The following is a 27,153-nucleotide window of genomic DNA, read 5'->3' as shown; positions in this document are numbered from 1 at the left end:
CCACCAAAATCACCAGGAAGAGATGGCCTCACTGCTCACAACTCTTATTTAGGTACTGAAACATAAAAGCTATGACTCTGAGCCTGGTGTCACACTTTCCAATATTTTTATGTCTGTAAGTTATTTGAAAAGTAGACCTGGGAATGATCAGAACCCCACTACTCAGGAAGCAGACTGACAGACGTTGAGAGATGACTAATTACCATATTGATATTATACCTCTACTTTCCTGAAGAATTTCACTCAAAACTGTTGCTTTACCACGGAAGCAGTGATGTCTATTTCCAATTGTAAAATACTTGAAAAAAAAAAGTATGAAGCAATGTAGCAGACAATACTATAAGTTTAAAGTTATTGTGGAATCCTATTAAGTACATTATGAACAATTATTTTATTTTAAAATGGGTCTAAAAAATAAAAATTCCTAAATGGAACAATTTACTACAGAAACTTAGACTTTTTGGAAAATGTTCCAAAAGATTTGGGGTTTTAAGGAAAACAGATACTTTTTATTCTTTAAATTGGGGTTGGATGAGCTATTGTACCAAAAGCTTTTCCAAATGGGGTAAAGTCCGACAGCAATCTTCTTTTCAGTCTGCTCCTTGATCACTCAGCAAGTACTAAGATGTTTCAAAGGTTAAAATTTCAACCCTTCTCCTTCTGCTAGTTCAAGATATAGCAATTTGAAAACCTCAGCAAAAAAAGAAAGAAAGAAAGAAAGAAAGAAAAAGTGTGGGTGGTGTATAAAGGATTTTCAACAAAAAGAACAGACAAGGCAGGAATATATAGCACAAAACTCTGTGGGAGAGAATGAGTCATGGAAAATGAAAAAATCTGAATTGCCTCTGGCCTTTCCTGACAACCTTAGAAAGCACTGAGGAAAAATTTCATGGATTTATTTTTTAAAAATCCTATTTGAAGACTTTTGCTCAGATTTCAACATCAAGGGATAAAACAATCTTTCTGCTTCTCAAACGTGAGTTCTTCTAGTAATGCTTGTAGTTCTAATTTAAATAGTTTAGACTGACTATAGGATAAAATACAAGTATGATGAATTTGAAGTCTCTTGCTAAAACAAGTGCAAAATGACAGTGGGACTATAAGCTTTAGCCCTCTATTTCTGAATTACGAAGCTAAAGGTGGTTGTGAGATCAAATGCATTTCTGGGATACAATGTAGCACCAAACTGGTTGTTGAGGATTAATATTTCTATTTTTGTAGCACTTGGAATTTATAAGTAACTTGACAGTCTATTAATGGTGTAGTTTAAAAGCTAGGAAAGGAATCTCTTATCCTTCAAAGGGACCATTCATAGTGTGTGCCTCTGTTACTCTACATTTATATATGCATGTATGTTTGTGTTTTTTTATTTCTGGTACTGGGGATTGAACTCAGGAGTGCTTTGTCACTGAGATATATTCCCATCCCTTTTTAGTTTTTGAGACAGGGTCTCACTAAGTTACTAAGAGCCTAAGTTGCTGAAACTGGCCTGTAACTTGTAACCATCCTGTCACAGTCCAAATTCCTGGGATTGCAGGTATGTGCAACTACACCTGGCTTATTCTACCTTTAAACAGTGCTTTGTAGTCTACAAACCATTTTGAACAATATCACATTTTTCCCCTCCTCATTAAATATCTTGGGTAGACAAAGACAGTTATTTTTTAAAAAAATATTTTTATTAGATGTTGATGGATTTTATCTATCTATCTATTTATTTATTTATTTATATGTGGTACTGAGAATCAAGCCTCACACATGCTAGGACAGCGCTCTGCCACTGAGCCACAACCCTAATCCCCCAAAACAATATTTTAATGATTTATTTTTTATTTTTGTGGTGTTAGGGAGTGAACCCAGGGCCTCACACATGCTAGGCAAACACTCCACCACTGAAGTAAAACCCCACACCCTATTGTATAGAGTTTAAAGATTAGGTAACTGAGGTTTCAAGAAGTATCTTACCTGGGGTCAAAGACCAGACACTTAATCTCTTCATGGGCAAACAGGAGATCAGTGGTTTACACTGATTATTTTTTTTCAGGGCACTATAGCTCAACTTCTTTCACCCGATGAAAATAGAAAATTATTGAGTATTACCTGGGCCCCTGTCATGTTTTCTAGAGTTGGTGTCATAGCTGGGCCCTTTACAGATCCACCTTGATGCCAACATTTTTGTGAAATGAGACCAACTGGATTTAACCTGGGCCCTCTACATTGTCACCTTTTTTTTTTTTTTTTTTTTTTTTAGCTGTAGATGGACACAATAGCTTTATTTTGTTATTTCATTTTTTTGTTTTGTTTTTTAATGTGGTGCTGGGGATTGAAGCCAAGTGCCTTATTCATGCTAGGCAAGCGCTATACCACTGAGCCACAAACCCAGCCCCCATTTGTCACCTTTTTGACACAGTCCCTGGCTGGTCTATATCCTAAGAACTTAGTACAACTGTTTCCAGCACCTAAATGACTATTCCCATTGTTTTGCAGGCTTAAACTAGGAAGAAATTGATCCCTTTAACTTGGAAAAAGGTGGATGATGGAAGGGTTGTTTTCTTACTGTGTGGATTTAAGCAGAGAAAGGCTGTATGTGACTGACACCTACTGCACAAAAAGGGAGATGGCATGGAACTTGCTACTAGTGATAATTAAACAAAAACACTGTCATGCTCCAATATTCTCTTTTTGAAACAACACATAAAAAGTATCTGTTAATGTGAAAGAACAGAGCACAGAGCCCACTGCATTCCTGTTTTTTTTTTTTTTCTCCAAAATCTGGGTCAAATAAACAGTACATTATTCTTGTTCTTTGTAACAAGAGTCTGAGGCCACTCAGGACCCAAACATCTGCCTGGAACCAACTCACAGCCCATGTTCCCACTCCATTCTTCTTCTTGTATCTGTATGTCTAAAATCAGAAGAAAACCCTTTTTAAAAAAAAATATTATTTATTTTTAGTTTTTCGGCAGACACAACATCTTTGTTTGTATGTGGTGCTGAGGATCGAACCTGGGCCGCACGCATGCCAGGCGATGCTCTACCGCTTGAGCCATATCCCCACCCCCAGAAAACTCTTTTTAAAAAATAAAGCCTATGTTCCCAAGATGATAGCTTCCTGAGCCAGTGGTTCTAGGAGATTTTATGTCATTTGAAAATGGAAAAAAAAAAAAAAACAGATGAAAATTCATGAGAAAGAAGAAGAAAGCAAAAAAAGAGAAAAAGACATAAAGGTCAGAAAGAAAGGAGGATGGAATGAGAAGACTCAGTTAACAAGACTCAGTTTGCCTGTTTGCCTTCTGGACATATTCATAAGTTCAAAGGAAAGTTGTATATTCTAGGGTTTAATGCAGTCCTGAGAATTTGGATGGAGCAGACTTTATTTTGTTATGATGGTTAATTACTTCATGCTCTTCTGGATGTAATGATGAATCCTTGCTTTGACATTATAGACAAAAATTCCAGCAGATTATCCCTCTGTCTGCTGCACTTGGCTGGAATCCATAGAGTCAACTCAGTACTAGTGGGAAAGAAATATAGATACACTCTCCATAGTAGGCTGCACACCTCCTTGACTCCTTTTCTGGGTCATCTGTCATGGGACATTAATATTCTTTCTAAGGATTTATGTGACTCTAGTCTTAAGTATTTTTTTCTTTCTTTCTTTTTCTCTTTTCTATTTATTTATTTATTTACGGTACTGGGGATTTAACTCAGGGGCACTTTATACTGAACCACACCCCCAGACCTTTTAATTTTATTTATTTTGAGACAGGGTCTCACAAAATTGCCTAGGTCCTCCCTGATTTGCTGAGGCTGGTCTCAAACTTGCATTCCTCCTGCCTCAACCTCCTGAGTCACTAGGATTACAGGTGTGCACCACAATGCTCGCCTAGTTCTGAGTACTTAATATGAAAACTTCCACTTTGTTATTGGTTTTTATTATGTTTACCCAAGATGAATGCTCATATCTTTTAAGATGTGGGAGATAAATTCCTCGAGGGTATAGACCTGCTTTCTTCCTTGTAACCGGAGTCCCTAAGAATTTGGAAGGATACCTAAAACAGTGTCTGGAGCTTAATTAATAGAATATGAATAAATGATGATGTACATTAATGCATAATAAATAAATTAAATAATTACAGACTGGTTAATGTGCCAGGTAATGGTAGTAACATGTAGACCTTAGAGTCTGGACAGGGAGGCTGGATTATAGAAAAAGGAGAAAATACAGTCAAGGTTTTAACTTTGACCACTATTTCATGTGGAGTACAGATCTCTGTTCCTTTCTTTCTCCCTCCCTCCCTCTCTCTCTCTTTTAATATTTATTTTTTATTAAATTAATTAATTTTTTGGCACTGAGGATTTTTTTTTTTAAAGAGAGAGTGAGAGAGGAGAGAGAATTTTTAACATTTATTTTTCAGTTCTCGGTGGACACAACATCTCTGTTGGTATGTGGTGCTGAGGATCGAACCCGTGCCGCACGCATGGCAGGCGAGCGCGCTACCGCTTGAGCCACATCCCCAGCCCGGCACTGAGGATTGAACCTAAGGAGTACTTCATGACTGAACTAAATCCCCAGCCATTTTTAGTTTTAATTTTGAGACAAGGTCTCACTAATTTGCCCAGACTGGCCTCAAATTTGCAATTCTCCTCCCTTAACCTCTTGAGAAGCTGGGATTACATGTACCACCACCCCTACATGAGCAAGATTTCAAGCAGGCCCTCAACATTGTGGTAGCTAATTCACACTTACATTTACCTTCTCCTCTATTTATTTATTTATACATACTTTATTTATTTAAATAGTTGTCGTTGGTCACAATACCTTTATTTTTTTATTTTTATGTGGTGCTGAGTATCGAACCCAGCTCCCTACACGTGCCAGGCAAGCGTGCTATCGTTGAGCCCCAGCCCAACCCAAGCTTCTCCTCTTTTTAAACCAATACTTCTCTTCTCCCAAATCTTTACTTCCATAACTAAATGCAATGGTTTGGCATCTTGTTTAGTGCAAAACCAAAAGCACTACCAGAAGATAAAAGAGTGGAGAAACTTTTATTATTTGCAGGAAGTAAGGAGAGCACTGGGGTTATTTGCAAAGAATGTTCCTGCTGAACAAAGAAGTTCTGGGGATTTTATTGGGGAGCCTGAACATGTCCATATAGGAAAACCCATGCAGGCACTGGCACATTTCTTAGCATGCTCAGTTCAAGGTCATCAACCATGTGTTTAAAAAGAAAAAATAGCTGGCACCATGGCTTGTGCCTGTAATCTAAGCTACTTATGAAGCTAAGACAGGAGGAATCCACGTTCGAGGCAAGTCTTGGCAACTTAGTAAGACCACATCTCAGAATAAAAAACAAAAAGGATTGGGGACATAACTAAGAGGTAGAGCACCCTAGAGTTCAATACTTGTGATGGGGGGAAAAAAAGATGACAGAAAAATGCTTCTGGGTAGGCTCAGTTCAGCATTTGAATGAGCCAAGTTTAATCTAGGTTGTCTAAAAGAATGTATCAAGTTGACTTGATGACTTTGGCTGGTTCCTCCTAAGTCTTTCCAAGAGTTTTAGCTGAAACAAAAAGAAAGAACAACTTTGAAGATGCACAAACAGTCTTATAAAGGGACTGCAGCTCCCCCTACTCCCCAGAAGCACAGGAGTTTGCCCCTAAAGTTGCCTGGCTTGCTTAGTGGCTAACACTTTCAGTTGACATCCTTGGTTATTATTTCATAGAAAATATAGGAGCAGACAGAAGAGAACTTCTACATCCACTGTCCTCTAAATCTCTTAATCTGCCCATGTACTCTGCTCTCTCCATTGAAATGGATGTGTCATCTGTGCTTTTATGTATCTCCCAGCATGTGTTCTACCTTCCCTACCCTCTCTCTCTGCTCAGGGTCTTTGGTTCTAGAATTGTTCCTCTTTGCTGCATCATCTATTTTCCACTCTTCACTGGATTGTTCCTATCAGCATAGAAACATGCTGTAATCCCTCCTACTAAAAAATGAAACAAAACAATCAGGACTTCCCTTTACTCCTCGTTCCTTTCCAGCTACCACCCAATTTATTTGCTCCTCTGTTTCCTCTTCCTTAACCTCCGTTCATGCTTGGGCCCACTGCACCAAAGCTTTTGTCCCCATTACCTGGCAGAAGCCATTCTTGAAAAGACCACCACTGGCCACCATATGGTCCAGTCTGGAGATCACTTCTCAGTCTTCATTTTACTGATTTCACAGCAGCATGTGGCCATTTGATAGCTCCAGAGCTCCCAGCTTTTCTCAATTTCACTAACCTCCTCGAAGGCTTCTCACAATCTCCTTTTTCTCTTCTGGACCTCTCCTCTTCCCTATCTTCCTCACTAGCTGGTGATCAATCCTTTTTATTTAATTAATTTATTTTTGTTACTAGGGATTGAATCCAGAGGCATTCAACCACTGAGCCAAATCCCCAGCCCTTTTTTGTATTTTATTTAGAGACAAGATATGGTTGAGTTGCTTAGTGTCTTGCCATTGCCAAGGCTGGCTTTGAACTTGCTATCCTCCTACCTCAGCTTCCCAAGCCATTGGGATTATAGGTGTGTGCCACTGTGTCCAGCTTTATTTTATTTAGTTGCCCAGGCTGATCTGGAATTTGTAATACTCCAGCATCAACCTCAAGTAGTGGGGATTATAGACACGTCACCAGGACCAGATCCAGTATGTTTATGGATGAAATAATCTGACATCTTGGATTTGCTTCAAAATAAGATAAGGGGCCAAGCACTATGATTCACGCCTATAATTTCAGCTGCTTGGGAGGCTGAGGTAGGAAGATTGCAAGTTTGAGGCCAGTCTGGGAAACTTAGTGAGATCCTGTCTCAAAATAAAAAAATAAACAAATAAGGCTTGGATATAGCTCAATTCTGGGTTCAACTCACAGTATTGAAAAATAACAACAACAATGATGATAATAATAACAATAAAAATAATATAAAGGGAGGGAGGAAAGGGGTAGATTATCAATGAAAGAAGGTTGGTAGTTCATACCATTCAAGCTGGGTGGTAATAGGAGTTTATTATATCTCTAGTTTTGTATATGTTTAAATTTTCCCATAATAACAAATAATTTTTTTCATGTTTCTTCACCATCATTTTTATAGTGCCTATAGCAGTGCTTAGCATATAGAAGCACTCAATACATATTTAATCAATATTCGTTGTAGGGGCTGAAGGTGTAGCTCAATGATAGAGTGCTTGCCAAGGACACCAGAGGCCCTGGATTTGATCCTAACTACTGCAAACAAAACAAAACAAAAAATTCATTGCAAATGAATTCAGTGCAGAACATGGAGATATATTTTCAAGATAAGTTTTGTATCATTTATTGACAATTACTGGTTATATAAATTTCAGTTTTCTGGGGCTGGGGATGTGGCTCAAGCGGTAGTGCGCTCGCCTGGCATGCGTGCGGCCCGGGTTCGATCCTCAGCATCACATACAAAGATGTTGTGTCTGCCGAAAACTAAAAAATAAATATTAAAATTCTCTCTCTCTCTCTCCCTCTCTCACACCTCTCTCTTTAAAAAAATAAAATAAAATAAAATAAATTTCAGTTTTCTGAGGATTTTAGGGTTTGTCCTATCTATGCATCTAAGAATACACTAATTATGGGAATATCAAAACTTTTATAGCTAATTCAGTGATACTATAACCTTTAATTGACATCAAACCAGTTTTTAAAAACATACCTTGGGGCTGGAATTGTGGCTCAGAGGTAGAGCCTGGGTTCGATCCTTAGCACCACATAAAAATAAAGGCATTGTGTTGTGTCCATCTACACCTAAAAAAAAATAAATAAATATTTTTTAAAAACATACACTTATTTTATTTTACCTCTTCCTTACCAAATCATGATAATTAACTGCTATTTCCTATACCAGAAATGTGTAGGGAAGTTGGGAAGAAAACACAAGTCTGATTAGGTGAAAATTTATGGACCCAGTTACTTGAAACTTTTGGCAGGCTATAGTTTGGATATCACTGATGTAGATTATGTTATGTTTTAGGAGATTTTCAACACTACTCAATTTATCAGAGAAATAGAGAAAGAAATTCTAGTTGTTGGTTTTTTGGTACTGGGGATTGAACCCAGGGGTCTTTACCACTGAGCCACATCCCCAGTCCTTTTTTTTCTTTTGAGACAGGGTCTCACTAAGTTGCTTATTTAAGTTGCTAAGGCTGGCTTTGAATTTGCAACCCTCTTGCCTCAGCCTCCCAAGCCTCTTGGGATTACAGGCATGCACCACCATGTCTAGTGAGGAAGAAATTCTAGTAAAAGTTGGATTACATATACCTAAAGATGCTGAATAAATTTTATTAGCATATTCAATCAGTAGTGATTAACTGGTTACTGTGCTAGTCACTGGGGATATAATGGTGAATAAAGGCCATCTCCTTCAAGGACCTTAGATACAATCCCTTGGGATCTTTCTTTTTCCTCCTTTAATACAAGTAAAGCTTAATTACCTGGATGGCCCAATAAAGGATCACCAGATTTTTAAAAAATATTTATTTAGTTGTAGATGAACACACAGTATCTTTATTTATTTTTATGTAGTGCTGAGGATTGAACCAGTGCCTCACACATGCGAGGCAAGCACTCTACCACTGAGCTACAGCCTCAGCCCCATAGGATCACCAGATTTTTGAGGAAGGACTCAGTATAAAAGCAAAGACAATGACAAATAGGTGATGCACGGAGCAGAAGAAAACTTTTCCAAATTTCAAGAGGTAAGAGAAAATGTCGCTTCCACACAACAAAAATAGAAACATTCAGGAAAGGATAGAAAGTTCTTAGACATTAAAATATAACAGAAGTTAAAATATTCAGGATAAATCTTAGAAAATAAAGTTGAGAAATCTGTAAAAGACAGCTTCAAAACAGTGGAGAGACAAAGCACAAGAAAACTAGAGCATTAATTCAGGAGTTCCCAACAGCTGGTTAGTAGGAATTTAAAAAAAAGAGAGCCAGGCATGGTGGTGCACACCTGTCATCCCAGCGATTTGGGAGGCTGATGCAGGAGGATTGCAAGTTAGAAGCCAACCTCAGCAAGTTAATGAGATCTTGCCTCAAAATAAAAAATAAAAAGGTCTGGAGATGTAGCTTGGTAGTAAAGAGCCCCTGGGTTCCATCCCTAAAACCTAGTGCCTACCCCTCCGCCCCGCCCCCCCAAAAAAGAACAGAGAAAATAAGGAAGATTAAAAGATCTTTTTTAAAAAATGTAAATAATGCAAGAAAATTTTCTGGAACAGAGGAAGGTGTCTGGGCTGACACAGCACTCTGAGTGTCTAGCTCAATAAAGGATAGAAAAAAAGCCAATGGTGTAAACCAGTAATCCCAGCTACTTGGGAAACTGAGGCAAGAAGATCCAAGATTCAAAGTCATACTGGGAAATTTAGCAAAACCCTGTCTCAAAATAAAATTTTAAAAGGGCATAGGATGTAGCTCAGTGATAGAGGTGGGAAAAAAAAAGAAATTTAAGGCAATAAGCATCAATACTATAAAGGCCAACATTAAATAATAAAGAGAACTATCAGGAAGACAAAACCTTGAACTTCCATGCATTAAAAATAAGAGTGGAAATATATGAAGCAAAATCTGATAGATAAATACAAATTTGATAAATATGTAATCAACAGGAAGTATTTTAATGCATTTCTGTTAGAAGCTGATAAATTAAGCAGAAAAAAAAAGTAGACAGGAAATAATTGAACAACAAAATTAGCAAGTTTGACTTAATAGATCTCAAAAAAACCCTGCATTAAAAAATAGAGAGAGAGGGCTGGGTTTGTGGTTCAGCGGTAGAGCGCTTGCCTAGCATGTGCAAAGCCCTGAGTTCGATCCTCAGCACTACATAAAAATAAATAAATAAAATAAAGTTATTGTGTCCAACTACAACTAAAAATAAATATTAAAAAAATATAGAGAGAATATGCTTTACTCCCAAATATATATGGGATATAAACATTTCCTTCTACTGGGTCACAAAGGAATTCTTTTTCAGTAATGTTGATTGAACTCAGGGGTGCTCTATAATTGAGCTACATCCACAGCCTTTTTTATTTTTTATTTTGAACAGAGTCTCCTCAGGTTGCCCAGGTTGTCCTTAAACTTTTGACCCTCCTGTCTCCCCTCCCCAGTTAATTGGATTACAGGTATGTGCTGCCACAGCACAAAATAACTCTTGAAATTTTATATATTTGCTCCCTGTCTGCTGGTGCCCCCTTGCTAGGAATTGAACCCATGGCCTTGTGCATGCTAAACCTTCACCCTGCCACTGAGCTACAACCCAGCCCCTCAAAATTTTAGAGATACTTTTATTTTTAACAGTACTAGGGATTGAAACCCAGGACCTTGGACACACTAGGCAAATGCTCTTCCACTGAGCTACACCTCCAGCCCTTTTAAAAATTTTGTTTTGAGAAAGGGTCACCCTAAGTTTGCCCAAACTGACCTCAAACTCGCAATCCTCCTGCTTTGGCCTCCTGAGTAGCTCGGATTGCAGGTATGCAAAACAGCACCCTACCCCAGCCAAGATTTTAAAGACTTGAGAACACAAATATAGCACACGGGTTCTTCAGTCAGGGTACAATTAAGTTGGAAGTAAAAAAATTTAAAAGAAAGTTAAGGGCTGGGGTTGGAGCTCAGTGGTAGAGGGCTTGTCTAGCACATGTAAGGCACTGGGTTCAATCTTCAGTACCACCTAAAAATAAATGAACAAAGGTATTGTGTCCATCTACAACTAAAAATATAAAGAAGATTAAAAGACACATTTGCAAAATCAAAAAAGAACTAAGTAACTTGACTAGATAATAATAATAATGGACATAGCTGGGCGCGGTGGTGCACGCCTGTAATCCCAGTGGCTGGGGAGGCGGAGGCAGGAGGATGGCAAGTTCAAAGCCAGTCTCAGCAATTTAGCCAGGCACTAAGCAACTCGAAAAAGACCCTATCTCTAATAAAGTACAAAATAGCTAGGGATGGGGCTCAGTACTCAACTGTCCCTGAGTTCAATCCCTGGTACCTTCCCCCCAAAATAAATAATAATAATAATAATGGACATAAACAACTATTAGCTAACATACAATGCAAGTACTACATATAAACACCTTTGAGATATAGCTAAATTACTAATTTGAAGTAAATGTAAGGTCTTCAGTGCATTGTAGGAAACATGAAAGAGTTAAAATAAATGACTTAAACTGTCAAAGGCATTAACCAGAATTTATGCCTTTACTTATAACTTATCTTCAACCATATCTCCCTTGTCTACTTCAAAGCCTCTGATATGCTTTGTTCCTATGATTTCCCATCACCACTTAAGTGTTTTGTAATCACTTTTCATCACTATAGTCTCATTTGTATTCAGTAATCCAGTTTAGTATTAATTTTCTCCTTCTTCATATAGGAACCTAACGTTTTCAGTAATCTCCTTCCAGTACTCCCTGCACCCCTACATCTTAAATGCAAGCTGTGTTTTCCCTTGACAGCACCATAGCCCTCCCAGTGCTTGCTGTTCAGTAGAGGTGCTTTCTTGGCCTATTCTATGGGGTCCTGGAAGGTGGAAAGGACTAACGTTTACTTAGTAACCACCATATGCCCAACAATGGAGCAAGATGTCTACTTAATAATGTTTTAATTCCATTTAGCCTCCCAAACAACACTTCAAGGTAAACACATGTGGTTTACCATTAACTTTTCAAACCAAAGCCTAGACACTTAACCATTAAGTGCTGGAAAGTTTCTCCCTTTCCCTCTCCATTTTAAAATGAGGTTTCAAATGCAGAGGGGTGGATCCAGTGCAAAAAGATATGGAATGCTTCACAAAATTTGTGTCATTGTTGCGTAGGGGCCATTGCAATTTTCTCTGTATCATTCCAATAGTATCTGTGCAGCTGAAGTGAGTATTTCTTTTCTTTCTTTTTTGAAGTACTGGAGATGGAACCCAGTGTCCTGTGTATGACAGGACATGCCACCATGGAACTATACCTTCAGCCCCTGGAAAATTTCTTTTTGACTCTAACTGCTAGTCCTTTGTCTCATTTGCAATAAACCTGCTCTTGGTCATTGTCTTCTCTGCTCTCTTTCAGCTCCCTTCTCATTCTTCACTCTGCCTGAAGTGATCACCCCAAATGCACTGGTCCAGCCCTTACTGGCTTCCAAACATACTCTGCATTATAATGCTGCTCTCAGTGACTGTGGTCATATCTGCCTCCTTGCTGTCCTCAAATGCATTTGCCAAAGGGCTTTAGTCTATGTTCTTGCTTCTGCCTAGAGGCTTCCCTTCCTTCTTAGCTTAGTTCACTGCTATTCTGTCTTCTGATCTAGCATAAGACTTACTTCTTCAGAGAAGCCCCTAGCCCTAGATCTTTGCCTCAGATTAGTCACTTATAATTATACATTTATTATACAGTGTCTGCATTGATTATGGTGACTTTATGACTAATGTTTATCTCCCCAACCAGACTGAAAATTCCGTGACAGCAGGAATGATGGTTCTTTCTGTTCACTAATGTCTCCACAGATCAGTACAGTATCTTGGACAAAGAAGGCACTCAGTTAAAAATTGCTAAATGAGTCAAGCTTGGTGTCACAGGTCTGTTATCCCAGCTACTGAGGAGCTGAGGTAGAAGGATTGCAAGTTTGAGGACAGCTTGTGCAACTTAATGAGACCCTCCTTAAAAATAAAAAGTAAAGGGCTGGGGTTGTGGCTCAGTGGTAGGGTGCTTACCTAGCATGTATGAGGCCCTGGATTTGTTCCTCAGCACTGCATAAAAGATAAATAAATAAAATAAAGGTATCATGTTCATCTACAACTAAAAAAATTATTAAAAGAAAAAAAAGTGAAAAGTGTTGGGATGTATCTCAGTGGTAGAGCACCCCTGTACTGCAAAATAAATAAATAAAGTTGCTGAATGAATGGATATGGGATATGGAAGTAGTTACACTTGGATATATGAATCCATAGTTCAGAAGACAGATCTAGGCTAAAAATTCAGATGTATGAGTTAGTAGCACCTAACTCGTCACAGATATCCTCACCCATAAAGAGTGCTTCTGGTAAGAATATAGGATCCAGCTCAGAGTTATGGACATAACCACTTGTGTTAGCCAGCTTTCTATTGCTATCAAAATACCCAAGATAGTTAAGTTAAAAGGAAAAAAGGGCCAGGTGCAGTGGCACATGCCTGTAATCCCAGCAGCTCAGGCTGAGGTAGTAGGATCCCAAGTTCAAAGCCAGCCTCAGCAAAAACAGGGTGTGCTAAGCAACTCAGTGAGACCTTGTCTCTAAATAAAATGCAGAATAGGGCTGGGGATGTGGCTCAGTGGTTAAATGGCCATGAGTTCAACCCCCTGTACCTCCTCCCCCCAAAAAAAGAAAGGTTTATTTTGGTTTGTGGTTTTAGAGGCTCAGGTCCATGGTTGCTTGGACCCACTCTTTTTGGAGGAGCAGAACTGCTCACCTCATGATGGCTGGGAAGCAAAAAGAAAGAGGAAGGGGCTGGGGTCCCAATATCCTCTTCAAGGGCAGGACCTCAATGACTTAATTTCCTCCCACTCCCACCTCCTAAAGGTTTCAGTAGCAGCACAGGCTAAGAAGCAAGCCTTTAACAAAAGGGGCTTTGGTATACATTCAAGATCCAAACATGAGCTCTAGTCATTCATTGGGTTTCTCTTGGTTCCCTGGACAAAGCTCTTCTTTCTTGTGTGTTCCCAACACAGCATCCACAACCTTTTGCTATCAGCTATGCAGGAGACCTTGGTGTTTTCCCTTTTTAGTGCCATATCAAATTGGTTACCAGTTCTGTGGGTTCTACCTCTGAAAATTGTCTCATAGCCATCCGTTGCTGCTGTCCTGTTGCAGAACCACCCATCTCTCTCCTGTCCCACTGCATGGTATACCAGTTAATCTCACTGTCTGTGACCTCCCATTACTTCTTTTGGCCCAAAGAGTTGTTCTAATAAACATGGGATTGATCATGTTCTTGTGCTGCTCAGAGGCCTTTGATGGCTCCCCATTGGATACAGCAGTGGTCCCTAAGGCCCTGAGGGGCTTTTAAAACTAGACCTCTCTAAAAATAAATAAGATGAAATCAACCAACCAAACAAACAAACAAAAGATATAGAAACTAGACCTGAAGGTTGTTCAGTAAGTACTGAGTTATGATTAAAGTGAGAAGTTCTAGACTACTGCTACAGTAGGGTGATTATTTATAAAAATGAAGTACTATATATTTTTAGATATTTATTTTTTAGTTGTAGTTGGACCACAATACCTTTATTTTATTTATTTACTTTTATGTGGTGCTGGGGATCAAACCCAGGGCCTTGCACATGCCAGGGAAGCGTTCTACCGCTGAGCCACAACCCCAGTCCTAGTCCTGTATATTTTAAAAAGCCAAAATGAATGATTTAGGGCCAGGGATGGTTGGGGGCTTCTCTAATAATAAGATGAAAGAATTTTAAAAGTTTTCACCATAAAGAAATGATAAATGTTTGAGGAGATACATATTATATGATGTATATATGTCTCAAGAAATCACATGGTACCCTGTTATTAATGTGTCAGTTAAAAATGAATTTTTAGTTAAACAAACAAACAAACAAACACCTCACTAGACTCTGGGAAAGTGCTTTATGATCTTTCAATTAGACCATCTCCTATGGTACCCTCTGGTGGCAAATTCCTGCAATAGCGCATCTTCATTTTACCCCCCAAAATTCTCTGAGATTGTAATTTAATGGATGTGTCTATTGCTTAAGAGGAATATTAGCTTAAGAAAAAGTCTAAAAACCTATAAAGAGGCTCAGTCTCTCCTTCAGTTTTGTCTCATAACATCTTCTCCCTGCCATCTCCCTTCATGCCCCACTCTCAGTTCCCTCCAGGCACACAGGACCACCTCCATATCTGTGCTTCTTTCTACTGATGCTTTTCCTTGGCCTGGAACACCCTTCCCCCACCTCTGTAGGAGGAAGCATCACATTGTTTAAGGCTCAAATGACTGTCCTTTTAGAAACTTGCCCAAATGAACCCAATTTCTCTTTTCTCTCTGCTCTCAATGACATTCTGTATCTCCTCAGGGAAGCCTTCCCAAAATGTGCACTCTCATGGATCCTGGTACTTTGTATTTTAGGACAGTACTTAATATACCTTATGGCTATATATTTATTTGTGAAATTTAAAAACAAAAGCAAGAACTCTCTCCTACTGTAGTGAAGTGTCTTGAAGGCAAGAGCCGTATCTTTTACCTTGTACAAGTTAGTACATCATACAGAAGCTTACTAATATTTAGCCAGGTGCAGGGACATGCCTGTAATCCCAGTAACTTTGGATACTGAGGTAAGAGGCAGGATCCAAATTGCAGCTGGCCTGGGCAATTGTATCAAAATAAAAATGAAGAATGGCTGCAGCTGTAGCTCAGTGGTAGAACACCCTGATTTATTTGTATTATTTATTTATTCTAATCAGTTATACATGACAGCAGAATGCTTTTCCATTCATTGTACACAAGTGGACACAGTTTTTGACTTCTCTGGTTGAATCCAAAGTAAGGTCACACCATTTGTGCAATCATACATGTACCTAGGGTAGTGATGTCCATCTCATTCCACCATCTTTCCTACCCCCATGGCCCCTTCCCACTCCCCTTTGCCCCATCCAAAGTTCCTCCACTCATTCCATGCACACACACCCATTATGGATTAGCATCCACTTATCAGAGAAAACATTTAGCCTATGGTTTTTGGGCATTGGCTTACTTCACTTAGCATGATATTCTCTAACTACATAAATTTACCTGCAAATGCCATAATTTTATTCTCTTTCATTGCTGAGTTAAATTCCATTGTGTATATATACCACAGTTTCTTTATCCATCCATCCATTGAAGGCCATCTAGGTTGGTTCCTCAGTTTGGCTATTGTGAATTGTGCTGCTATGAACATTGATGTGGCTGCATCTCTGTAGTATGCTGTTGTTAAGTCCTTTAGGTATAGACCATGGAGTGGATAGCTAGGTCAAATGGTGGTTCCATTCCAAGTTTTCTAAGGAATCTCCATACTGCTTTCCAGATTGGTAGTACCAGTTTGCAGTCCTACCAGCAATGTATGAGTGTGCCACATCCTCACCAACACTTTTTGTTGTTTGTATTCTTGATAACTGCCATTCTGACTGGAGTGAGATTAAATCTTAGTTTTCTTTTTTTTTTTTTTTTTTTTTAAGAGAGAGAGAGAATTTTAATATTTATTTTTTAGTTTTCGGCGGACACAACATCTTTGTTTGTATGTGGTGCTGAGGATCAAACCCGGGCCACACGCATGCCAAGCCAGCACGCTACCGCTTGAGCCACATCCCCAGCCCCTTAGAGTAGTTTTGATTTGCATTTCTCTAATTACTAGAGATGTTAAAGAACACCCTGGTTTAAATCTCCAGTATTATGAAATAATAATAATAATGTTTATTTTCTGGGTGAGTTAATATTTCTGAAGTTATCACAAGTTCTGCTTTGCTATATGTGTAATTATACATACATTTGGATTTCCTATTAGGCCATAGGGTTTTGTTGTTTTGTTTTGTTTCTGTTTGTTTGTTTGTTTTGTTTTTTGTGGTGTTAGAGATCAAATTTACGGCCTTGATGTGCTAGGCTTAGCTATCTACCACTGAACTACATCCCTAGTCCCAGGTCTTAGGCTTTTTGGAAGGCATAACATTTCTCATGCCTTTATATACATTTATATATACATTTCATCCCAATGTAGCTTACATAAAAGTGCTTCACTAGAACCTCAAGAGAATATAAATTCCATGAATGCCAGGACTTTTTTTTTTTTTTTTTTTTTTGGTACTGGGGATTGAATAGAGGGGTACTCAACCATTTAGGCACATCTCCAGCCCTTTTTATATTTTGATACAGTTCTCATTAAGTTGCTTAGGGCCTTACTAAGTAGCTGAGACTAGCCTTGAACTTGTGATTCTCTCACTTCAGCATCCCAAATCACTGGGATTAAAAGTTTTTGCTAACATGCCTGGCCCCAGATCTTGAATAAATTTTTCTAGATTAGGTAATAATACAATATCAATGTTATTTTCTTTGTTTTTTCCAGGACTGGGCATTGAGCCCAAGCTTTCATGCATGCTAGGCAAAAACTCTACCATTAAACTACATCCCCTGCTCTGTTTTTAAAATTTTATTTTGGGAAAGGGTCTCACTAAGTTGCTGAGTCTGGCCTCCAACTTGTGATCCTCCTGCCTCAGCTTCCTCAGTGTTTGGGTTTATGGGCATGTGCCATCTCATGCCTTGCTTCAACATTAATTTCTTAATTTTGATAATTAATTAAGAAATTAATTATATAAGAGATTATATTCTTATATAAGAGAATATATAAGAATATATATAAGAGAATATATATATATTATATATATGAGAGAATATCCTTATTTACAGGAAGTAAATGCTGAAATATTTAAAAGTGGGCATTATGTTTGCAACTTATTCTCAAATGTTACAAGCAAACAATAATGGAGAGAGAAGCACAAAAGAAACATGGCAAAATGTCAACATCTGGGGAATCTTGATTAAGGTAAATAGGAATTCTTTATTCTATATTTGCACTCTTAATCGGAAATGATCAAGTTAAATGTTTAAAAAGGGCATGGAATAGGATATAAAGTGTAATCCAATTTCTTTCTTTATTTTAGTATTAGAGATTGAAATCAGGAACGCTTTACCACTGAGCTACACCCCAGCCCTTTTTGTTTTATTTTTTATTTTGAGATGGGCCTCACTAATTGCTGAGGGTCTTGTGAAGTTGCCAAGGCCTGCTTCTCCTGCTTCAGCCTCTGGAGTTGCTGAGATTACTGGCATGCCACCATTTCTGTGTTGGGGAAAGAAAATATAAATACATTGTTTTATTTTTATTATTTTAATCTTTTCCTTAAAGGTACAGGATTTTATCTTACATCAGTTATGAGGACATGTCAAAGTGAATTTAATAGGAACTGAATATAAAGAGCATTCAATACTATGATATAATGATCTGAAGTAATTTTGAAGTTTTCTACCTCTTGGTCCTTTTTGGGTATGTATGTGTGTGTGTGTGTGTGTGTGTGTGTGTGGTTGGTTGGTCCTGGGGATTGAACCCTGGGGCACTCTACCACTGAACTACATCCTCAGCCCTTTTTATTTTATTTTGGGATAGGGCCCTGTTATATATTTATAAATATGTTAATGATCTGTGGAAAAATGCACAAGAACTAGTACCATTAATGCCATTGGAAAGAAGAACTTGTTGGCTGGGAGCAGGGGGGGAAAGGAAGCCAAATTATTCACTCTATGCCCTTTGACACCTTTTTAATTCTCACTAAGTAAATAATTTGCCTGTCAAAGATAAACATAGTTTTAAAATAAAGAAATTTTAGGTTGGGTATATAGTTCAGTGGTATAGTGCTTGCCTAGCTAGGTTTTAATCCCAGCACCTTAAAAAAATAAAAATAAGAATGAAAAGCAAAATTTTGAATAATGAAGAATTTCAAACATACTCAAAAGTGGAAAAATAATTCAATAAACTCTCACATCCTAGAATCATCACCTAGATTCTATAATTTTTAAGATTTCACTTGCAGTGCTCTACCTATCCATTTTTCCTGCACTTATTGATAATTTATTTTATTTTATTTTTTTTTTTGCTACAGGTACTGCTCAACCACTGAACTACATTTCCCAGCCCTTTTTAAATTTTATTTTGAGACAGAGTCTCACTAAATTGCTGAGGCTGGACTAGAACTTTTGATCCTCCTGCCTCAGACTCTTGAGACACTGGGATTACAGGTGTGTGCCACCCTGTCCAGCTTAAATTTTTTTTTTTTGTTTAAACCTCACTGGATGGGCTTAAGAACAGAATGAACAAGACAGAAAAAACAATCAATGAACTTGAAAATGAAATAATAATAATAATAATTTGAACAGCACAAAGAAGAGGACCTAAAAATATGAGCAGGGCCTCAGAAATCAGATTTGACATTGTGTCATTTTAGTTCCAGAAGGAGATGAAAAAGAGTGTGCGACTGAAAATGTGTCACAAAAAATAATGACTGAAATCCTTTCAAATTTGGTGAAAAAAATAAACTTCAGATTCAACAAGCTGAATGAACTCCAAGCAAAATAAATTCAAAGAAATCTATGCCAAGACAATCATAAACAATAATAATAATTTTCAGAAAAAGATAAAGACAAAATCTTGATAGCTAGTGAAGAATGACACATTAACTACAGAGAAACAATGATTCCATAGACAGTGTATTTTTCTTAGAATTCATCAATACCAGAAGGAAACAATACGTTTTTCAAGTGCTGAAAGAAAAGAAAAATCCATCCAGAATTCTATACCCAGCAAAAATATTTGTGAAATCAAGGCATTCTCAAATGAAGAAAAACTAAGAGAAGGTGTTACAAGCAGACATATACAGAGAAGGAATGACTACCACAAGTCCTTTAAACAGAAAAGAAATGATAAAAGAAGGAAATTTATGGGGTTGGGGTAGTAGCTCAGTGGTTGAGTGCTTGTCTCGCATATGTGAGGAACTGGGTTTGATCCTCAGCACCACATTAAATAAATAAATAAAACAAAGATATTGCATCCATCTACAACTAAAAACAATTTTAAAAAAATAAATAAAAGAAGGAAATTCAGAACAACATTAATGAAAAAATAACAGAAAGAGTAAAAATATAGGTAAATAGACTATTCTTCTCTTGAGTTTTCTAATTATGTTTCACATTGAATTATGTTGACACCACTAGGCTTGTTATGTACAATAAGAGATGTTATGTATGGTAATGTCTAGAGCGATCACTAAGACTCTACATAAAAATACATTATAGATAAATAAAAGTGGAATTCTAAGAAATGTTCAGGTAACCCACAGGAAAGCAAAAAATTTGAAACGGGAATGAAAAATAGAGGAATAAACAGATAACAAACAAAATAGTATACTTGTGTCCTAACTGTAAATAATTACATTAAATTTAGATGAATTGAAAGACAAAAATTCATAGAATAAATTAAAAAACAAACATGGGGGCTGGGGTTGTGGCTCAGCGGCAGAACACTTGCTAGCATGTGTGAGGCACTGGGGTGGATTATGAGCACCACATATAAATAAATAAAATAAAGATCCATTTACAATATATATAATTACAATATATATAATTTCAAGTAAAGAAATTATCCTGAGTGTAAAGGAAAAAAAGGAACAATCTTAAATGATTACCTATAGTGTGGTTCCATCTTTTGTCTACTAAGTTACACAAGCAATTACAAAATATTTTTTAAAAAGCTACTCTTTGATGAATATTTTTGTTTGATAAATATAATTTTCATAGGTTATTTATGTTAACATATAATGGGTTTATTATTGTTTTCATATGAATTAATAAATATTTTTAAGTTTCTCACTTTTAATTGCTAACTGGGTAAATATTGATTGATACAATTCACATAAAAAAAAAAAAAGTTCTCTGGGGGTGCAATAATTTTTTAAATGTAAAGGACTCCTAGAAACAAAAGTTTAAGAACCACTATACTGGGCTGGAGATGTGGCTCAAGCGGTAGCGCGCTCGCCTGGCATGCGTGCGGCCCAGGTTCGATCCTCAGCACCACATACCAACAAAGATGTTGTGTCCGCCGAGAACTAAAAAATAAATATTAAAAAAAATTCTCTCTCTCTCTCTCCTCTCTTACTCTCTTAAAAAAAAAAAAAAGAACCACTATACTAATGAATTCCTTAGGAAAACTTCATATTCACACTTTTTGTTGGCAGCCTTTATACCTGAAAAAAATATGAGCAAATGTAAAATTCTTGGATATCTTCTTTCTTTGAAAATGTTGTTTCAAAAACAAAAACAAAACAAAACAAAAAAAAAAGAAAATGTTGTTTCACTGTTTTGTTTCTAGCATAAGATGCTGCTGTGGAGAAAGCTGATCAATTTCATTCCTTTTCCCTGTAAATGACGAATACTTTTTGTGTGGATGCTCAAAAGTTTTTTCCTTTTCTTTATAATCCAGTAGTTTTCCCAGAAAATGTCTTAGTTTGACATTTCTGGATCAGTTTTGTCTTATACATGGTGTGTTAGCTTTGTAGTCACTGTGACCAACATACTTGTGAAAAATGACTTAAATGAGGAAAGATTTATACTGGCTGACCATTTCAGAGGTTTCAGTCCCTGGTCTCCCAGCTCCATTGCTTTGTACCTGAGATAAGGTAGAACATCAAGAAAGAAGGGCATGCCAAAAAAAAAAAAAAAAAAAAAAAAGTTGCTCTGGGATCAAGGCCTGGTGGCACAGGCCTGTAGTCTCAGCAATTTGAGAGTCCAAGTCAGAAGGATTGCAAGTTCAAGGCCAGCAGGACAACTTAGACTCTGTCTCAAAATAAAAAGTATTGAAGGCTGAAGGCTGGGTACAGTGTTGCATGCCTGTAATCCTAGGGCTAGGGAGGCTGAGGCAGGAGGATCATGTGTTCAAAGCCAGCCTCAGCAATTTAGCAAGGCCCTAAGCAACTCAGTGAGACCCTTTCTCTAAATAAAACACGAAAAAGCGCTGGGGATGTGGCTCAGTGGTTGAGCACCCCTGGGTTCAATCTTTGGCACCCCAAAAAAAAGGGTTGTGGATGTGACTCTGAGTTCAATCCTCAGGACATCCTCCTATCCCCCAATCCCCTAAATAAAAAGAGACACACACAAACACACACACACTCACACACACACACACACACACACACACACAGATAGATATGGGGAAGGGCGGACTAGGGACAAAACAGATCCTTCCAGGGCATGCCACCGGTGAGGTGACTTATTTCCTTCAACTAGGCCCTCCCTTCTACAGTTCCCCCTGCTCCAATGATGCCATCACATTATTAATCCCTCATGGATTAATCCATGATGAGGTCAGAGCCCTCATGATCAAATCACTTCCTAAGAGTTTCACCTCTGAACATTGCTGCACTGAGGACCAAGCCTTCAACTAATAAACCTTTTGGTCACAGTCCAGATCCAAACCATAACACAATAAGGACTTTCAATATGTAGAACTCGTGTTATTTCTGGAAAAATTTCTCAGAATATAAATGTTAAATATAATGTTAAATGTTAAATATAATGTTCTGATACATTGCTTTAGTTTTCTTTGGAGGAATGAAAATGTGTATAAAACCTTTTCTGGTTGTTTTTTATATTTAGAAAACTTTTATCTTTATTTCTTTTTAAAAGAAAAAATTTTTCTCCCTCTAAGCTTATGGTTCTTTAACTAGGTTATTACTTTTTATTTCTGAGAGAATTGTTGGTTCTCATCTAATATCCAACAGTGTCCTAACCACATCATCTTTGATGTTTTCCAGTTCTGATTTATACCATTCTTTCAAAGCATCCATTATTTTGTTTTATTATTGAATGCAAGGTTAAAATTTTTGTCTGCTTTGTGACCACATTTTCTAGTGTGTTCCGTCATTTATTAGAACATTATTAGGTTTATTTTTACCTTTTTGCTTTCACAGTAACATACAAGATTAGATCATAATCATCATTCGTCCTCCCCCCACTTTTTTTTTTTTTTTTTTTTGCCAGTATCAAAAGTTCAAGAATTGAATTCAGGGGCACTTTACCACTGGGCCACGTCCCCAGCCCTATTTTGTATTTTATTTAGAGACAGGGTCTCACTCAGTTGCTTAGTGCTTCCCAGTTGCTAAGGCTGGCTTTGAAACTTGCGGATCCTTCTGTCTCAGCCTCCCAAGCCACTGGCATTACAGGACTGCTTCACCATGCCCGGTTTTTCGACTCCAGGTCTTTATCTTTTTGTTTTTTTTTTTTTAAAGAGAGAGAGATAATTTTTTAATATTTATTTATTTTTATAATTTTTAGTTTTCGGTGGACACAACATCTTTATTTTATTTTTTTTAATGTGGTGCTGAGGACCGAACCCAGCGCCCTGCACATGCCAGGCGAGCGCGCTACCGCTTGAGCCACATCCCCAGCCTATCTTTTTTTTTTTTTTTTTTAATATGTATTTTTAGTTGTAGTTGGACACAACACCTTTATTTTACTTATTCATTACGTGGTGCTGAGGATTGGGCGAGCGCTCCACCGCTGAGCCACAACCCCAGCCCTCCCTGCTGAGGGCCCAGTTTTCAAAAGCTGCGAACGTTCTGGAAGTATTAGCAGAACACTCTGCCCAGGCCCCGCCCACTCCTGACGCAGGGCCGGAGCCCCACCCACTCGCTTAGCACACCGCCAGCCCACCCACTCGCGTGCACGCGCCCATGGCCACACTCCGCTGTCTGCCTCACAGCAGCGCCAGGCCCGCTCTTAATTTTCCCGCCTTTTCCTGCTCTTCCTGAGGAGGATTGGATGCTTCCATGAAACCAGAGGTCTTCTGGATAACAGCAGCGAAGCTGTTTGGGAAGGAAAGTAGAAAAAGAATTTAGGGGAAATTTGCGGTTACTGAAACCTCGTCACCTCCAGAAACGAGGCGGGTTTTGTCCTCATCGGGCCTTTCCACTACCTCTTCAGACTCACTACGGGTTAGAAGTTAGTGAACTGTGGGGATCTGACGCTCCTGGCACTGTGGGATGCCTTTTGGTTGGATTGTTTATTCATAAGTTTTTATGGTAAATCTTTCCTTTTGTGACAAAATTATTAAAGTGTGGTGCAAACTAGTTTCATTCTTTTTTTTTTTTTTTTTTGGTACTGGGGATTGAACTCAGGGGCACTCGCCCACTGAGCCTCATCCCCAGCCCAATTTTGTATTTTATTTAGAGTCAGGGTCTCACTGAGTTGCTGAGCACCTCGCTTTTGCTAGGCTGGCTTTGAACTCGCGATCCTCCTGCCTCAGCCTCTGGAGCCACTGAGATTGCAGGCGTGCATCACCGCGCCCAGCGTGCCTCATTCTTTCCTTTTCTTTCATTTTTTTAGACAAATGTGTTTTTTTTAGACAAATGTGTTTTTTAAAATACCTTTATTTTGTTTATTTATTTTTATATGGTTCTGAGGATCAATCCAGGTGAGCCACAACCCTAGCCCCTCATTCATTCTTTTTTAAAAATATTTTTAGTTATAGATGGGCACAATACCTCTACTTTATTTATTTATTTTTATGTGGTGCTGAGGATCAAACCCAGTGTTTCACACTTGCTAGACAAGGGCTCTACCACTGAGCCCCAACCCCAGCCCCTCCAGTTTAATTTTAAAGGAAATCACACTAATAAGTATATCCTTAAATAGCATATTTATTAAACAATTAAACAGGATTTCATTTAGGAGGTATGATATACTTCTATGTTTTTGATATGTCAATGTTTTCCCTTTTGGGGGAATGCTGGGGATTGAACCTTGGATTGCTGTATGGCTGAGCTACATCCCCAGCCCTTTTTATTTTTTATTTTGAAATAGTATCTTGCCAAGTTGTTGAGGCTGACCTAGAACTTGGGATCCTCCTGCCTTAACCTCCAAAGGACCTGGGGTTAGGCATTTGCCTCCGATCCCACTGATATGTTGATTTCTTGATTTTAAAATCCCACTAAAAAGCCAGGCCTGTAATCCCAGCATCTCTGGTGGCTGAGGCAGGAGGATTGCAAATTTGAGGTCAGCCTGGGATATTTAGCAACACCTTGAACCAAAATAAAAAAAAGCATTGGAGATGTAGCTGAGTGATAAGAGTGCTTGCCTAGCATTTGTGAGTTCTGGGTTCCATTGCTAAGTACCTCCCCCCACCAAAAAAAAAAAAAAAGTAAATTCCAAGGAAGTGCTAAGTCATGTATACTTAAACAAAATTGAAATTGGCAGAAAATACAGGATGTGTGGCTTCCATGACTAATAAAAAGGTAATATTTAATGTGGGAACAAAAAACATTACACAGGGAATCAAGAGACTCAGATTTTTTCTTTTTTTTTTTTTTTTTGTGTGTGATGCTGGGGGTTGAACCCAGGGCCTTGTATATGCAAGGTAAGCACACCACCAACTGAGCTATATCCCCAGCCCTGGAGACAGATTCTAATCTTAGAACTGCCACTAATTAAAGATACAACTCCAGGGCTGGTATTGTAGCTCAGTGATATAATGCTTGCCTAGCATGTGTGAGGCACTGGGTTGGATTCTCAGCTCCACACTTAAACAAATAAAGGTCCATTGACAAAAAAAACCCCCACAAACACATACACACATATATTTTTAAAAAAGGGGGCTGGGGTTGTGGCCTAGCACATGCAAGGCCCAGGGTTCTATCCTTAGGACCACATAAATAAATAAAATAAAGGTATTGTGTCCAACTACAACTTAAATTAAAAAAAAAGGAACTCAGGACAGATTATTTAATTTCAGCAATCATCACGTACATCTTTTGGAAAAGATAAAATTGGACACAACATTAAATGATTTTCAAGACCCATCCAGATCTATGATTCTGAGTTTCTGTAGAGCAGAAGGAAAAATGTATAAACTGAGACCATATTATCATTCATCAACTCTGTCCCCCTTACATAAAATATGTCCTATGTGATCTACAACTGGCCCACTACCTCCTCTTGGCTTTACTTTTGCCGAATCACAGGAAACAGTGAAGAAAGAAATAGATGGCTTTTATTTTCTTTTTTCTATTGTAACAGGGATTGAACCCAGGGGCACTTAACCACTGAGCCACATCCCCAGACCTTTTTTATATTTTATTTTGAAACAGGGTCTTGCTAAGTTGCTCAGGGCCTCGTGAAGTTGCTGGGGCTGGCTTTGAACTTGTGATCCTCCTGCCTCAGGCTCCTGAGCCACTGAGATTACAGGCATGTGCCACCATGCCTGGCTGGTTTTTCTTTTTCTTTTCTTCTTCCTTTTTTTTTTTTTTTAAATATTTCTTTTAGTTTTAGATGGACACTGTCCTTTATTTTATTTATTTTTATGTGGTGTTGAAGATTGAACCCAGTGCCTTACTCATGCTAGGCAAGCAATCTGCCACTAAGCTATAACCCCAGCCTCTGGTTTTTCATTTTTAAGATCGTTTTTTCTAATTATACAAATTAATTTCTAATTATATAAATTAACCCAAAAAACTTGGAAAGGCAAAATACACACAAATAATCTCACCACAGTTTTCCTATTTTAAAAATATATTAAATAGGGCTTGGGATGTGGCTCAAGCGGTAGCGCGCTCACCTGGCGTGCGTGCGGCCCAGGTTCGATCCTCAGCACCACATACAAACAAAGATGTTGTGACCGCCGAGAACTAAGAAAAAATAAATAAATATTTTTTAAAAAAATATTAAATATATATATATATATATATATACATAGATGTATGTATATCTATAACATAATCTTCAGTCTGCTTTTTCCCATTTTGTAAGTATACATACTTCTTTACAGTCAGTTGGAATGCCGACAATGATGAGCATCCCAATAAGCAATCAGAAACTCAGCAAACAGTGTTACATAGGTTTTAAAACAAATAGTTATATTAGGCCCCATTTTATTCTTTTTTCTTTATCTGCTCCAGAATGGATTGGTTTCACTGCAACCAATGTTTCCGAAAAGATGGGGCCCATTTCTTTGTTACCAGCTGTGGCCATATTTTCTGTAAAAGGTGTGTGACTCTGGGTAAGTAACTTTACTGTTTTCAGATTCAGGCAAAAATATTCACAACGGGAACAATATGGAGAGCAAAGTGGGGAAAACATTTATTTCCCAAGGAAAGAACAGTCAGATTAGGTTAGCCTCTGGAGAAGATTTTTCTTTATGTTAATCCCATGAGTTTTGTAATTATCTGCTAATGTAACAAACTGGTTTGCTATATGGTAACAGCAACTCCTGTTGGAGTAGTTTGTCTCTGTGAGGCATAATCCATGTGATTTCTCCTGACATAGAATTTATCTTAATTGATAACCAGCACCATTACTAAAATTTCACTATACAAGGAAAGATTAGAAATTTAATTTTTGTTCCTTTCAGATTGGTGAATAAAAGGAGAACTTCAAAGCAAGACCTAGGAATATTAGCAAAGTGACAACAGAATAGGAGTAACTAGGGCATTTCAGGCTGTACTCACTGTGTGCCTGCTGTTGGTAGATAGGATAAAAGAGTAACTTAA

The 27,153-nt window shown here is 37.9% G+C and overlaps 1 protein-coding gene, 2 long non-coding RNA genes and 1 pseudogene across 8 annotated transcripts in view; 2 read left to right on the top strand and 2 right to left on the bottom strand.

The window, feature by feature from the left end:
* The first annotated feature begins 628 nt into the window (after nt 1-628).
* Nucleotides 629-21,060, top strand: LOC144377861 (uncharacterized). The gene is made up of 4 exons (XR_013439088.1): nt 629-976; nt 17,477-17,612; nt 17,973-18,110; nt 18,724-21,060. It is a non-coding gene; the product is annotated as an uncharacterized LOC144377861 (long non-coding RNA).
* Nucleotides 7,329-7,817, bottom strand: LOC144377557 (uncharacterized). Its single transcript, XR_013438551.1, has 2 exons — nt 7,720-7,817; nt 7,329-7,493 (listed from the first exon to the last, which is right to left on the bottom strand). It is a non-coding gene; the product is annotated as an uncharacterized LOC144377557 (long non-coding RNA).
* On the bottom strand, nt 11,837-11,934 carry LOC120886997 (U6 spliceosomal RNA; annotated as a pseudogene).
* Nucleotides 21,061-22,372: 1,312 nt separating the features above from the next.
* Rnf212b (ring finger protein 212B) overlaps nt 22,373-27,153 on the top strand; it is a 35,950-nt gene continuing 31,169 nt past the window's right edge. Inside the window, exons 1-2 of one of the 6 annotated variants that reach the window (XM_078050334.1) lie at nt 22,373-23,691; nt 26,563-26,663. In XM_078050334.1, the coding sequence (XP_077906460.1) occupies nt 26,564-26,663 (100 nt within the window). In that variant the 5' untranslated portion in view covers nt 22,373-23,691; nt 26,563. Of the gene's footprint in view, nt 23,692-26,419; nt 26,664-27,153 lie in introns of those variants that run through there. The other 5 variants (XR_013439079.1, XM_078050333.1, XR_013439078.1 and 2 more) reach the window with 5 other exon arrangements.

Source organism: Ictidomys tridecemlineatus, chromosome 5, assembly GCF_052094955.1.
Source record: "Ictidomys tridecemlineatus isolate mIctTri1 chromosome 5, mIctTri1.hap1, whole genome shotgun sequence".
NCBI lineage: Eukaryota > Metazoa > Chordata > Mammalia > Rodentia > Sciuridae > Ictidomys > Ictidomys tridecemlineatus.
The sequence above is the reverse complement of the archived record's forward strand: the minus strand, read 5'-3'. Positions and strand labels throughout refer to the sequence as shown.